The sequence below is a fragment of the Stegodyphus dumicola genome, chromosome 6, assembly GCF_044657685.1.
Source record: "Stegodyphus dumicola isolate Sdum_Otavi_A_Nest chromosome 6, ASM4465768v1".
Lineage (NCBI taxonomy): Eukaryota > Metazoa > Arthropoda > Arachnida > Araneae > Eresidae > Stegodyphus > Stegodyphus dumicola.
This window is the reverse complement of record NC_140773.1, coordinates 213972322-213988815: the sequence shown is the minus strand read 5'-3', so window position 1 is coordinate 213988815 and position 16494 is coordinate 213972322. Positions and strand designations below refer to the sequence as shown.

The 16494-nt window shown below is 29.7% G+C and overlaps 1 protein-coding gene across 2 annotated transcripts in view; it reads left to right on the top strand.

Moving 5' to 3' along the window:
- Window positions 1-7701, top strand: part of LOC118202775 (uncharacterized) — a 108045-nt gene extending 100344 nt beyond the window's left edge. For both annotated transcript variants that reach the window (XM_085819498.1, XM_085819497.1), the window contains exon 16: window positions 5558-7701. In XM_085819498.1, the coding sequence (XP_085675624.1) occupies window positions 5558-5754 (197 nt within the window). In that variant the 3' untranslated portion in view covers window positions 5755-7701. The remainder of the gene's footprint in view (window positions 1-5557) is intronic.
- Window positions 7702-16494: the final 8793 nt, after the last annotated feature.

Below are 16494 nucleotides of genomic sequence, written 5' to 3'. Positions count from 1 at the left end.
ATAAGATTTCAGGATTCTGTCAGTATGTCGAAGTAGTGATATAAAACAGGTGCTGCCATGTTCAAGAACTTTCTTGTCACAAAACTTTTTATATAGAAATCTGCAACTGTATAAATGTAGAAATATTTATAAATTTTAACCTCTAAAGCTTCTGTTTCAATAGATAAAACATCAGCTGCAGTTTGTACGGGGTTTATTTGGTCCATAAAACTCTTTAAGCGTCCTTGTTTTTCAGAAATGAATTTTAGTCCGTAAAAGTCCTTAATTTCAGTTAAAATTGGCAGAAGATCTTTATGTTTTTTCATGTGATAGTTTTCTGTGTAGAATTCACTTAATACTTTTCTCTTCTAAATTGCAAAATCAAAAGATGTCTAATGAAAAAAGAAAAGAACATTTGAGGGGCATTGGAAAGCTACATCCTTTACTACAAACTTTTTAAAGTTGTGTTAGTTTTTGTCCCAAGCAAAAATCATCAGCTTCCTTAAAAAATAATTATATGATGTAATTAGTAGTAGTAATGAAAACCTTTTCAATTAACATTTGTTTTGTTTTCCTTCTAATTGCAGTAATATTTTAATGTGAATTCACCTAACACATTTTTTCTATAGAAAGTTAGTTACCTTTGTGAAATGTTATTTTGGTATACACACAATGTATTAGTGGCATAACCTTCATATCTGGCTAGGGTTTAGTGTATTTAGTAAAATTGTGTGTAACAAAATACTAGCAGATAAAAATATAGCCAATTCCTGATTAAAAGGGGATAACGCAATATTATGGTTAATTCATGGGCAGTAAAAAAAAAAAAAGTACCCGATATAATAATCAATAGAAAAATACTGTTAACTGTTTTCCTTTATTTTGTTGTTAAGCTCTTTAATACAGAAAATAAGTTCATTTGGGGATGTAAATTACATCTGGCATTCAAAGCAAGAACTCACTGTAAATAAACAGGAGAATAAATATCATTAGTTTGGTTTAGTTTATTTAATTATGGCAAAGCACACTAGGGCTATCTGCCTAAGGGGAGGGATGCCTTCGTGGAGGACTTTCTAAGGGAAACTGGCTCGTATACACGTTACACATGGGGAAAACCACAAAAACGCCCATGCAGCCAGCCCGTTCGCGGGATTCGAACCTCGGATTGAACTACCATTGTTCAGTGACTTTACTGCTTGGCCGCTGGTGGGCTAAATATCATTTGAAAAAAGAAACTTAATGAATTAAAGAACAGTATATATGAGAAAACTTGCATGTAATGCCATTAAATTCAGTCTCATGTAAAAGGTCTATTAAAAATATTTATTTTTTATTGTACAATGTGTTATATACAGTACAAAGTCTGTAATCCGGACTCGTCGGACTTCGGCGATTCTTTGATTAGGGTTTTTTCTGGATTATAGACCATCCATTTAAATCTGGTAAAATGGCATGCAGAAATTCTACAATTAAAAATATGAAACCGTAATTTATGAAATAAAGAACAATTATGATCTAAAGGGTATCAAAATCTACAAAAAGAAAAAGCTTAATATTTATTTGTTTACTTTATTAAACATTTCTTTCAATGTAAGTTGCTTCGTTTCATGTGATAATACTTTCTCTTTAATTCTATTAAACAGACATAATTCCTTGTTCAGTTACAAAGTTCCACTGTTGAAGTCCTGTAATTGCTGTGTCGAGAATACCGACTAACTTGTCAATCAAAATTTTTTCGGTTTCAGTAACGTTCTCTGTTACTTTTTTCACTATCGGAAGCGCGCATGGGTGCTTTACTGGCTTTACACACATGCGTAAGTTTGTGGCTTTGAGGTCCGGATAGCTTGATGTATGATTGAGCCCCAAATTGCATAGCATAAGGGTTTTTCATTATTGCCCTTATCGGGGCATTCTTCGATCGTGTGTTTTTGTCCACATCAAACACATTTGGGGTCGTAGTTACATCCTGATTGAGTGCGGTTAAAGCCTTGACACCGATAGCACTGTATCGGGCCCTGTCTATGCCAAGATCGCACAGATGAGTTTCGTGATATATGCGTTTCGAGGTATTTTTTTGGAGCGTAACGAGGAAAAGTGGAAGCATAGTGACTCCCCCCCCCTCTTCGTCATGACATTTGTTTAATATCAACGATGCTGTATCCAGGTTCATGTAATTCAGTCCTGATTTCTTCTATTTCAGTGGTAAGTAGAAGTCCATTAATGACCACTTTCAGGTTTTTATCCTGAGGCAATACATAGGAGTGGTGTTCCACTTTTAGTTCTTTTAAGATTCGGACAATACCTTTGTAAGTTTCTGGGTTACTGGTCGTGACTTTAATTCCTCCTTGAATTCAGTTACCTATGACATCAAATTTGTGCTTATGGAATATCCCTTTAATATTACTCCAGGTAAATTTAGACTCAGTAAGTACTATTGGGGGTACTATTATTTTTTTTGTACATTAACTGTGACAGTTTGTGCAATATTTGCGTCAGAGTTGTTATTTTGCGTGTCAGGTATCTGCGCGTCAGCGGCAGTTGTATCCATATTAATGTTATCAGTTTGCAAATCATTATCCGGTGTAACAGAGTTACTTGGTAGTACTTTATAATAATATCATTTGTCTGATTCGTTTGAATTGAAGGTGAAGTGATCTGAGTGTGTGTATCAAGCCATAATTTCTTAATACTCACCCTGTTGTGTTTAGTACAGACTGTTTTGTCCCCATACTTGTGCCGTTTTTCATCTTCAGAACTAGTGTCCTCATCTAATGTTTTTTCATGCGTATCACTAGTGTCATAATTAGCGTTTAAGTTGATTGGGCTTCTAGCCCTTTCATCGTCTTCAAGACTGCTATTAGTGCTGGTGTGAGCAATTTTCTGTGGTCATTATTTTTGTCCTGATTATTTTGCTCATGGAGAGCTTTAACGATGTCTAAGGAACTCGATAGAAAACCGTTGAATTTGTTTTCAATGTCTGAAGGGTGTCCTTTGTTTTTCTTTAAATCATCTAATTCGCGCAGTTGCGCATTGTATATATCAATTAGTCTCTCCATCGCAACGTGAAGGGAAACACATCAAAATCCAAAAATCCAGTGCCCAAAAAAGTCGGAGCCTCACACCCCGGAATGAAGCCTGACACGACGGCCTTCTTCACAGGCGAATGTGTGGGCTAAGAACACACGAGGCCCCTGACAATCACCTGAAGTGAGAGCTTGGGGGTAACTATGTTTTCAAATCTGGTAACCAAAGTCAGAAAATAAGCAATTTAAGCTAAGCAAAATTAATCTGATTTTAATGTAAAATACGCTAATATGATGATTTTAATTTGTTCGGTTATCACGAATCCAGCAATTAGGCATATTACGCGAAAATAAATCGTAATTTACTAAAAATAAAATCAGAGAAAGCATAAATTTCTTTCACAAATCATACAAACTGAAAGTTTGCATTTAAAAATGCAGATTCATTCAGATTAGACCAGGGTTTCTTAAACTTTTTTCAGTTGTGACCCCTTTTTATCACTGAGATTTTTTACGAGCCCTCAAACCCCATATTATTGACGAAAATTTTGTGGGGCCCCATAAGCATTGTGCAAATCCGAGACGCGCGTGTGTGAAACTGTCAATGTTTTCACTTGTACTGTAATATACTATTGCAGTTTTATGCCATTGGCTTTAATTTCTAATTTTAAGACAACAATTTGAAAATTTTAAATAAGTTATTAGCGAAATGACAGCGTCACGTGCAAAGCAAGTAAAATGAACGTTTTTATTATAAAAAGAACGTTGAAACGTTTTTGGTTTTTTCTTTGTCTGTATCTTCTTATCTTTATCTATTTTCAGATACATTGTGTGTGACTATTTGGTAATTGTCAAATTATTATAATAAGTTAAAGAAATATCAAAACTGTTAAATTTTTTGCCAACCGCCTGCTGCAGGTCCAGCGACCCTGAGGGTTTACCCACAGTTTAAGAAATGCTGCTTTAGATGTAAAGACATTGTAGTCATTATTTCTCGGTATTGTATGTAAAAATAAGAACTCCCCCCCCCCGGTAGGTCACTCGTATGTATTATCAATTGGTAATATGATATACATATGTTACCGTGAAAGACCGAAATTGGAGAATGTTGACTTTCACCGGAGAATGTCATGGAAGTTAATATTCGAAATCTTTTTCACATGAATATCTACGGATAGATGGCACTTACAAGATGTGTTTTAAAACATTCACCAAATACATCGGTGAAAGATTGAATATTGCATTACATTCGGACCTTCACCGGTGTATGTCGACAATCACAGACATGCTCTGGTGTAGGTCAAAAAGAGAGGAGTATATGTACACGCTGACATTTCAAAAGGCAGTGTTCCACAAATAAATGCAGTTGTAAAAGCAAGGGCCTCTTGTGCAATTCAAAGTGTCATAATAGTTTAAGTTGTTATAATAAATAAGATTTGAATTTAGTAAGTTTATAACTTCTATTATTTTCCTTTCTCATTTTGAATGTACTGTGTGTTTTAAGTTCTTGTTTTAAGGCTCAAGTGCGTTTTTTTTGCTACTGAATTACGGAGAAGAAAATATAATATTCTTATATGTTCAACATTCACCATTAGTACATGGTGAATGTCGACATTTACCGCTGTAAGTCAGAAATAAGAGTATTTGGAAAATATTTCGGACATACACCAAGCGACTATGCGAATGTTGACATTCACCGACATTCTCCAAATTTCGGTGTTTCACCGTAACACATACATATAAAATGTTTTTATTTTTAAAATGCATTAAAATTTATTTTACCTTTTAATCACCAAAAATTATCTAAAGCAACTTTTGAAGTTTATCACTTTTTCTTAGGAAATAATAAAAATTAGTGGTGAATATTAAACTGTCTGAGGTGACAACTCCACAGAAGACCGGAATGGTCTGAAACCACTTGGGGAGATTATTTTGTAATTATCTGTATTTATTTTGACGTTGTAGTAATTTTAGTATAAATTTGAATTATTTTGTAATTATCTGTATTTATTTTGACATTGTTGTAATTTTAGTATAAATTTGGATTATTTTGTAATTATCTGTGTTTATTTTGCCATTGTAGTAATTTTAGTATAAATTTGAATCTAGATTTTATAACCCTATAAGAAAGATGCTGGATCAGTAAAGGCTCCTAGCCTTTTCTTTGGAATTTAGCATAAACTGTACTTTAAAAGGCTTTAAATTTACCAAAATGTGTCAGAAGGTACTTAAACGAGGATATATTAAATATTTCTTTCTTGGGAAATTGCAAGTGACATTATCTGAAAGATCAGGAATTCTAAGTCGGAAACTAGACCTCATAAAACAGTTAATTTGGATAAGCGTTCAAAACCAATAATTGAATTCACATTTGAGGTAATGGAAATGAAATTCATGAGTGTTATTTTAAATGTATTTAGTGTACATTATTTTAAATTAAGAGAACATTTTTGAAACACCATTACTTTTTGGTATATAGGAATTGCTATTGTTAATGCTTTATTTATAATACTGAAGCATATATTTTATTAAAATGTTTTTTTAACCTTTTATAGATTACCCATATGTGCAGGAAATAACAGTAAATACATTGATCAAATTGCTTCCATTGAAAGGCCAACCTTTGCCACCATTTGTAACAGAATGGATAGAAAAAAATGAGAAAAAATTGCAAAATTCTCCCACTGAGCTTGTGCTTCGCAAGCATCTGATTTATGATGGGAAAGAATTCAAAGTGGATGATATTCTTTAAAATTCTGATTTCCATATAAATGAAATATCTGCTCTTTGCTTTATGTTATTAATGGTTGCATAAATGTTCACCACTATCTTTCAATATATGTGATTAAATTTTTTTATATTGCTATACAACAGTTGTTACCTGTATAAAAGTTATGACAAATTATGCAGTGTTTCTTAAATTGTTTTTACTTTTATTTATATAATTTCTTTCCTTAATACTCTTGTGAATATGTAAAAGATTACTGGCCTTTTAGAAAGAGACCAGTCATCAGTATACAAAGTTATTTCAACTATGTCTTTTAAAAGAACAGTGCATTGTATATAGCTATTGAATTGATGCCACAAATTACCATCCATACAAACTAGTTTTGTAAGTAGCAATGTTTATTTTAAATGTTTGTCACGGTCTAAGGAGGTATATATTTTCCCTGCAGATCTCTGTTCTTAGAATGATAAAAGAAATTATCAAATACACGACATTTATATTTTAAAGGCTTGATTCTGGTGGTATACAGAAGGTATTATAATAAATACATTGAATGGAATAATGAGTGCTAATTAAGCAAAATTTAGTTGTGTATCCCTTATTTGATATTGCATTTTGAATTTTTTTTTCAGGGGGTGGGGGTGGCAGTGGTGGAGGTTCAAGTGCTGTTTCTTTCATTAAGTGGCAGAATTCCAAGACCAAAATTATAGCAAAAAAATCATAAAAAGTTTTTAACAGGAAATGTGAAAATACTTGATAGGGGAAAGATATTTAAATTTTCTAAGGAATTTGGATTCTGTACCATTTAGGCTTGGAGATGCTTAAATTTTTGTAAGTTTTTCATAACTTATTAGTGTTTATGTGACCAAACCAAAGAAAAATGACCTATTGGTTAAATTGATTACTCTGGCACAAGGGGGTGGGGAACTGAAATTTAAATAATCAATTTAACATACTCACACCAAGTAATTAACTCACTGAAAAAGCATTAACTTTTAAGCTGTTCAACTGTTTCAAGAATATGTCTTCAATTATATTATTATTTCATTTAAGTAAAAGTTTTTTTTTCTCAACTTATAATGTTATTAATCCTCTAGAAGCAATATGGTATTATTTCTGGTATGGCTTATTATCTAGAAAGAATTCTGAGAAATGTACTTAAAATACAGTTCAGATTTGTTAAATACAATACAATGATTCATTATTTTAATTAGTTTAAGTTCAAACTGAAACATGTATTACACATACTTTTGTATAAGCATCACCAGCACTTACCCAGCTATGTAGAAGCTATTAACTCATTTATGATATCTTAGTATTACTCAAAATTGTATGCTTGAAATGAAAGTCTAAACAAATTTTTTCTAGTATTTTAAATTTACTGAATTCAAAATATAATTTAATTTTTACATTAAACAAAATTGTGTTTAGTTTATAATTTTGAGAAGTGCAAGTTATTGTAGTGAGATGATTTGTTAATAGTTTTATCTCTAAATTTCTTGATAAGTGTGAATGACTTGATGTCAAGCATTTTCACTTTGCAATTCATAACAATAGATAAACTGAAAAAGGCCTTTTCCCCCTGTAATTTTTAAGGCATAAATATAAGTGATTGAGCAGAGCAATGTATGGAAATATTTTTTTTTTAATATTTACTAGTGTAGCTTTGTATAATAAGTGTATCATATGTATGAGTTAATATCACGTTTCCATAAATATATATATAACCATAAGGATATATGTAATATTTTAACGTAATCAAAGTGTCCTGAAAATAAGCATTTCATATTAAATGTTTCTGTAGTTGTTGCATCTATTTTAGATCATAAAGTCGATTTGATTATTGTTTTTACCGAATTACATTAATGTTATTTTAAATGCATCTTGTTAATTACATTTGTTTTATAAAAAAGTTGTATGAGTGTGTGTAAATATATGTAAATATCAAATAAACGTTAGCTTCATATTGTACAGTTTCTTATCTTTATTCATATTTCCTTCTGAATATTTTTTAATTGAGCCTCTTATTTGTCAGTTCAAAGCGATAGACTTCACACTATTGCAATGAACTTCTCGCTAAAAGCCTAGTTCGCACTGATGTGATAAAAACATAGTTCTCTGATTTGCAAACAAGCAGACTTTGTAATCTTTGTATTCCAACAGTGCTATAGTGGTGACAAAAATACTAATGGAAAGCATGTAACTATGGCTAGATTAAGCAATATCCCCCCCCAAGCAGTACCACTTAATAAACATCATTTCCTAGAGTGAAAACACTCAGTGCAAAAAACTAATCAGAAACATACAAAAAGAAAGTAGAAACAGTGAACTGTGGCTAAGCAATATAAAAAGATGCTTAGACCGTCAAGAAAAGAGGGTTTCACAAAAAAGCTATTCAAAGAGGGGTACTAAAAATTTTTCCATTGCCACCCTTAACTACTTTTTCCATGAGGTGCATGTTGCAGCTAAACCAAACCTGACAGACAGAAGAAATGAAGCAAGACTGGCATGAAAAGGGAGTAACAAAACCTTTAAAATGCTTAAAGCCCTCTGGTAAAGTTCTTAATCTTCCCCCTCGCCATGCAACAAATACAAATAAATGAGATAGATACAGTAGAGAACCAGAATGCTGTATGAATTTTTGTTTTGGGGATTTCATAAAAGAAAGATTTAATGAACTAGAATAAATAAGAGATATAAGAAAGTGCATAAAAGCAATTAGTTTTTTTGACATTTTTAAAATATCTGATTGATAGCAGTAGATCCCAACTGTGATGGAGCACAATGCCCCCACATGAGTATTATTAATAGATACTATTACTATTGTTCCAGGATGCATTTAATATTAAGCTAATCAAAATATATTGTACAGCCCACAACTGGTTCTCACATGAAAAAAAATTTGTTTTGGATATATGTCATAGCGACAGATTCTCCTGCTTTTCCATCACATTCCTTAGTTTTTAACTTTTAGAATTAAACTCCTTGATTAATGGAGATGTTTTACAGCAAAAAATTAAATATATTGAATTAATGAAATTTAAATTGTTCAAATCCATTACCCTACCCTTTAATGATCTTCAGCATAATTTTTCATATTAAATTTGATTTGGTTTGGAACTGTCTTAATCTGCTAGACATTTTTAGAAATTTTTATGAAGATTCAACCGGTGTCTAATTACTTGTCTTTTTATTTTGTTTTATATCAATAAATGGTATACAGGGTGTTTTGAAACTCATTGGCAAAAATTTAAGGGAGGGTAAAGATGCGTATTAGAAATGCCTTTACATGTAAAGGTGCATTCATCCAGGAATAACACATGCACTGAAATCAGGCTGCACTGCTAGCTGTTGCAAAAACCAACGTCCAAACTTGTCATGTGGCTCATAATCTGCAATTATCAAGGCTTGCACTTTATGTACACTGCCCCCCCAGAAAGGGGGGGACAGTGCTATATCTCCTGTTCTACTGTGCCGATTGACAAAATTCAAACTGCGTTTTTCATGTCTCGAAAGCACGACTTGGGATATATATTAGATTTATATATAGCACTATTTTAACATAGGTATTTTGACACAAAATCGGACTTTTTCTGAAATAACATATCAAAATTTTTCTATATTTTGATTCTACGACTCAAATTATGCCAGAATACTAGATTTTGTAAAAATCGTACGAGTAGTTTTTAAAATATTAGCTCTCAAAATTTTAGCTCCTCAATGTTAATTGAATTTGGTAAACATTTATTAATATCTCTTCTTTTATTAAACTTTTATTATTTTTCCTTTCACATTTCGAAATTTAGGTTCATTCCAAATAAAATTTACCCATTTTTGTATTTATTTTTTAAATTTCTATTTTTAAATAATTTTTATAAATTTTTCGAAAAAAATATTGAATTATAACCTATAAAATTTTTACCGTCATCTTTAAAGTAGGTGTATTTTTAAGCATATCTGCAAAAAATTAGACTTTTTTATTCAAAATTTTCTGAGATATACACGAATTTACATATTTTCGCGTTTTGAAATTTGGCATCTTTTTTTTGAACAATAATAACGTCAAATGTGGTCTATGGATTTTTGTTACAGTGAATTGCCACAGCTATTTTTAACCTTAAATTTCAAGTAAAATTTTATGGAGAATTAATTATATGAAATTTTTTCCCTCAATGATGTGTAATAAATATTTATTAATATTATATGAAAAGCTATTTTTTAATTATAGATGATATTATTCAAATTTTTAACTATTTTTTTTTTTAATTTCTCTCTTTCTTTCTTTTTTTAAAAAAATAAGAGTAAATTTTTACCTTCGGTGTTTTATCGTCTGCTACTTTACTTCGTTTAAATCGAATTGCCTAAAACTGAGAATTTTCGTTTGATGTTTATTTGAATTTTATATGTCATTAACTGCATAATTTTTTTGTAAACAAATTGTTGCTTTTGAAGTGGCTGATACTATCATCCATATTTTTAAAGCACAGTATATTTTTATAGAAACATAAGATTTAGAATAACCATTTTTATAAAAGTCAAATTATGATATAAGCATACAACCCTCTAGAGACTGAATTAATGAAAGTTCAATGGTTATGTAGAAATGATCTGCCACTACTTAATGGCTGGATAAGTCAGCAGGTTCTGTGGGCATATAAGAATAATTATATAAACGATACCCAACATTCTGGATTCAATTAACAACGAGGATACCATGTTTATTAAATGAATTTAAGAAGTTTTAAAACATAAAAAATCAACTCATTTTTTATCCTAAAATATATTTTTGCGCGTTTAATTATATCCTAAAAATTCTAATTTAGAATGTAATTGTCAAGAACTGAATCCTAATCATCTCTACATATAATAAAACAAAATGTCTGTGTGTGTGTCTTTCGTTTGCACTGCGCATAAGCTAATAGACCCAAGATTGGCTATAGGAAAGCGAGATTTTACTCTACGCACTACATTTTCACATCGTCATGAAATGTAGGCACTTAGCTACATTTCACGAACTTCAAATAAATTTCGTGTTTCAATAAATCGATTAAATACGAATTTATTTAACAAAGTGAGCTTAACACCTTTTCAATGGGTTTTTTTCTAAAAACGTTTATGTTTAAAAATGTACAGTTTATTTTTCTTTGATTTTTGGACACGTTAAACTTTCATCCTTACGACTGCTTTTACAAAAAAAATTTTGGAAAAATGATAATATTTTGTATTTTTAAAAAATGTTTTAAATGAAGCTTCCGAGTACACTTCTCACATCTCAACATCTTTAAAAATGTGATTTTGGCAACAATTTTCCTTTCTTATTGTTCTTGATAGATTTTTGATGAAATCACATCATTTTGAATAGTTTCATTCTTTTAGAAATATGGGTTTGGCAACAATATTTCATCGTATTTCTTATGTCACTGTTTTTAAGAGATTGGCATATTTCATTGTTATTTTATATATATATATATATAATACATTTTTATTGATGTTTTTTATAAAGTTGTTCTGCAGAGTAAAATTGTGCGCGGAATATTTTGTTTTTTGAGTTTCTTTCATGTTATTTTTTGCTTATTTCACTGTTTGTAAGATATTGAAAAGTTTTGCATGATTTTTTTTTCTTCAACGGAAAGTTGGTTAATTTTTTTATTAGGATAATTAATATTTGTATTAAGGCATATAGCTTATTTCATTGTAACTTTTGGTGCTACTTTGGTAGACGGTTGCACGGATTTTGGCGAGTAATACGACTTATGGTAAACTCATTGCTGGATAAGTTATTTATGGTAACCGATACTTTGTTGTCATTTTATTTTAAAAATAATGCGTTTTATTATGCATAAATTCCGTGTTTTAAATATATTTTATGGCTTCTAAATATTAAAAATCAATTTAATTTTGCATTTTTATTTGAAATAAAAATTTTGTTGTTGATAATATTTTATATAATTTTATGTTGTGGATGATATAATCAGTGACGTCACCTTACCTAAAAAGTAATTGCTCTTATTAATATCTATAAATTTAATCTAATGTTTTAAACATTACTTATGGCTGTTAAATATTAAAATACAATTTAATTTTGCATTTGTTTTAAAAATGATTTTATTATGAGTGGTTATTTAAATAATTTTAGTTCTATGCGTGATGTAATCAGCTCTCTGATTGGTTACTGAATATTTGTGCATTACCGCGCCATTTTAAAATTTTATTATTCATCTCTTTGAATTCCTCAGATTTCAAATGGAGTGGATATGTCCGTTTCGAAGATGAATTTTGTTATTGGTAATTACCAAGAATTATTGGTATCGGAATAAAAAAATTGCCCTTTGAGACCTTATTTTGGCCAATCAAAGATTTATTTATAAATTGTCAATTTATAAATAAATCAGAGGAAATTTATTTTAAATTTTTGGAGAAAACCTCGCTAATTGCGTCTTCAATGAAGTGCCAGAGATGTGGATCACAGATGAAGATCGTTTTTTTTTTCTGGTACTTATCAATATACTACAGGTAAAATACTTTAAAAAAATGTAAGTATATAATTTTCTTTTACTTTATAATTGTATACTTCATTTTTTAATTATTAAAATATTAATACAATATTTTCAAAAACTCCTGAGATATTTATTGCCACATATGTTTTAATGTTAAATAATTAAATCCTATAAAACTTATTTTAAAGTATTTAATATTTTAATTACGTTGGTTTATTACGTTGGTATGATGTTTTTAATTCGATATTCAATGTAAGTAATATTTTAATCCAATTAAATGTTGGCGCAATGTTTTTATAGCGGTGTTTTTATTCTCTTATATGAAAGTAATAATTTAACCTTACTTTAGCATTTTATACTCGTAGTAAATGTATTTATTAAATTTGCCAGTCATCTTAAAAAACAACGTTTTCAACAAAAAATTAATCCATTATTTTTAACGATATTTATTTTTTTAAGTTTCTAATACTTTACTATATTCGTAAAATACGTAAAAAAAGCATTTTTCAAGATGGATGATGACTGTAAAAACCGCGCCAATGTAAATCGCCGAAAAATCCATGCAACCGTCTACCAAAGTAGCTCCTTTTTTTATGTTATTTATTGCTCATTTCACTGTTTTTAAGATATTGAAAAGTTCTTAACCTCCTTTATACGGGTGTACTCCAACTGCGCTAATGAAAATCCCCCCCGGGTCGAGCTATAGTCCAACTGCGCCAATCAAAATTTCTTCCCCCTGCTGCCTACAGGGTTACAATTTAATTTTTCGGAGCCAATTGTAGCCAAGAGGAAAATAAAAATAAATAAATAGAACTACATATCACAAGAACAAGTAAAAAATATCTAACAAGCAAGCTAATTACTTGAATAACAGTAATAAATGCGAGAGCTAACAAAGAAAATAAAAGGTATTGGTAAACATACATATTAGCATTACAAACATCTTTCATTTATTATAATAATATAAATTAAATAATAATAAAGCATTCCATATCAAGGTGTGTTAAAGTGTGCTAAAAATATGTTTTGTTAATTAAAGTAATCATGTAAATGTTTGCAGAAATTAAATTTAGTTAAATTTTAAAAAAAGCTTAGCATGAAATCTATTATAACAACATTACTATGCACTTGGAACACTGACGTATAAATTGTAAATAAATTTAAATTATTATGCTAAGAAGTTTTTTCTAAAATTTATCTAGAAGAAAGGAATTAGATAAACAATACTGCAAATTAATATAATCAATCAGGCCTTTCAATAAATAAAAGTTTATTTTTTTAACCAAAAATTAAAAATTGGGATGCAAAAGTTTGAGTAATGTACTTGGATATATCTGACCATATAATTAATTAGAAAAGTATAATTAAATTAATAACAAGCTAATTAACAGTAACATTAAGCTTCATTTCATTCAATCTAAAACAAGCAATCGATCAGAAGCTCCGCATAACTGAAGTTTTAATGCTATTTTACGTAGAGTTAAGTATAAAATAAAAGTTGCACTTGTGAAACAAGTGAATAATGTACTGATAGTCAACAGGAATTAAAATACAGTGGTTAAAAATATAACTACTTGTCAGAAGGTATGCAAAGTTGCCATGGCTAGAGAAATTGAATGATTATAGAAAACTCAACGCTACAGTGTGAAAAGAAAATTCTGGAATAAACATGTTAAGAAAATTAGATGGAGAAATAATCCTTAATTTATTTATATCCATATAAATTCTATGCTTTTGGAAAAATGTTACATATAATTTGCACCGAGGTATCAATCATCGAAACCAAGTTAATTTCTTTCCTTATTTTTTCTTATTAGAGGGATTTGTAAAAAGATATGCTAAGGTAAAGGTGAATTTTTTTCAATATTTTTAAAGAACAAATTTAAAATGTATTTTTACTTCATTAAATTTCAAGTAATTAATTTTACAAATAATTCAGCCTCAAACTAGGTTGGAAAAAAAGCTACATGCTGAAGATTAAGCTTTGCCCCAAGGTGTTAGAAACTTTTCCGCTTGATCCTAAGATCTTTTGAAATTAAGCTGAACAATATATTAAAGAAAGTGGAAGATACAGCACATGTAAAAACAAAAGTGGCCTGAATTATAGATTTACATGTTTGGTGAATGAGTTAAACATAGATAAGTATGCCATACAAATAAGTATGCCATTATGAAATATTAGGAATGTATCATAAAAGCATCAATGAAGAAGGCAATGGGAATCTAAAACACTGTAATCTAAATGTATAATATTATCAGTATATGCTATTAATTTTAATACTACTGAAAAAATTACAAATGAATAAAATTATAAATCACACGAACTCGTTGCATTATAAATTACAACAGTTAGAAATATTATTAGCATGATTTAGCGACCATCTTTGTTAACAAATAATTTCAAGTAATTAATTTTAGAAAAAATTCAGCCTGAAACTAGGTTAGAAAATAAGCTACATGCTGAAGATTAAGCTTTGCCAAGCTATTAGAAACATCTTCTGTTAACTAGAGTTGTGATGCAAGAATTTGTAAAAATTATCATTTAAATATAAATTGGCATAAATACAATACAAAGTATCTAAATTTTACATTATGAAAACTTGAGTACAGTGCAACAATATGTGAAAAAGGAGGATTAAAAGGGAACTGAAATTCCCAGGATATGAATATAAGGGAGTTTGATTTTTTTTTTTTTTTTTTTTTTTTTTTTTTTTTTTTTTTTTTTTTGTTAATTATGAAAATTTCGCTGACGCTCATAATTATTAATTTATTAATTAAATGTGCATTAGAAATTAAATGTATGCCAAAGTACATCAGGTGGAAAACAGAATAAATAGTATTTAAACCTTTCTAGTATTAAAACATGGAATTTGTAACAAAGTTAAATAACCTTAAAATAACTTCATGGATTAAAAATGGAAAGCTTAATACGGGAATATATTGCAATAATATTAGTGTGAATTTAGAACGACTTGAGAAGTCCAATTTTTAGATTTAATAAAGAGAATTTTTTAAATTAAATTAGAACTGTTTACCTAAAATGATAAATTTAAAAGTTAAAACAATTCTGCTATCTAAGATTTGTTAATATTTATCTAGACAAGAAACTTAAAGTGACCTACAAATCCGATATTTGATACGTTGATTATGTATTAGTTTTGTGTATGTCATTAATCTATTAATTTTACTATTCAAAAGTGATATATATATATTGTTACGAATTTGGTATTTAAAAAGCTAATGTTAGTTCAATTATAAATTAAATTTCTTGCGCAGTGCAGCGCGTGACGAATATTAAAAGAAAGCTAAGCAGGAAAATTGAAAATACAAGAGCGCATGCATTAAATAAATAAATATGTCTTTTTGATTTCGAGAAAGTACCAGAAAATTCTAGCGCGTGATTTTAAAATCTTATAAAAGGAGGAAAACATCTCAGTTCGTTGTGAATGGAATTAAAGAATTGTAGTTCAGTATTATTATTTTGCTTTACGAGTGTGATTCTAAAATTTAGGAAGTGAAGGAAATTTATTTATAAATAGTAAGTGTTTTTCGTTGGTCTCTTTCGAGAGGTGTACTTGGAGTAGCTCATCTGAACAAATTCGTGAGTATATTTTTGATTTCTACGCTTCATTATGGACATTGTCTTGTACATCGATAGGATAGCTTGACTTGGTAAATATGGATGAGATAAATGATTTAGCAATCCTTAATAAGCGCGATATTGTTGAGAATATTCTTAAACATGGCACGATTGAGGATTGTAGGCAGATTATGTCTGAGTTTAACTTAGCGTTTAACACGCTTAGAAATGGCTTACGGAAAATCACCCCAGAAATGGAGCAATGGCTCCAAAAAACCTATGCAGAGCTTGAGAAGTGTGTAGCGATTAAACAAGCTGCAGGAGATTCAGTGCAAAATATCTGCGGTAGCATCCCGTTAGGTAATACTAGCAATGATTCGACATCTAATCAAACTACAAAGCAACCCAAACCAGTTTCAAATGTTATTCAGGAAATAAGCAAAATAAATAATTATAATGAAAAATGGATTACACCCAAAAAATACCACAAACGCACACTTAGTGAAAGCAGCAACGGTTCAATGACGTCAACCAAAAATAAATACGCTTCACTAAAAATAGATGATAAAATGGACACTACAAATGTTAGTTCGCTAAACTCACAAGAAGACAGTACTAATAATGAAGGTGATTTCATCACGCCCAACAAAAAGGTTAACAGAATTCCGCCGATTATCATTTCAGATG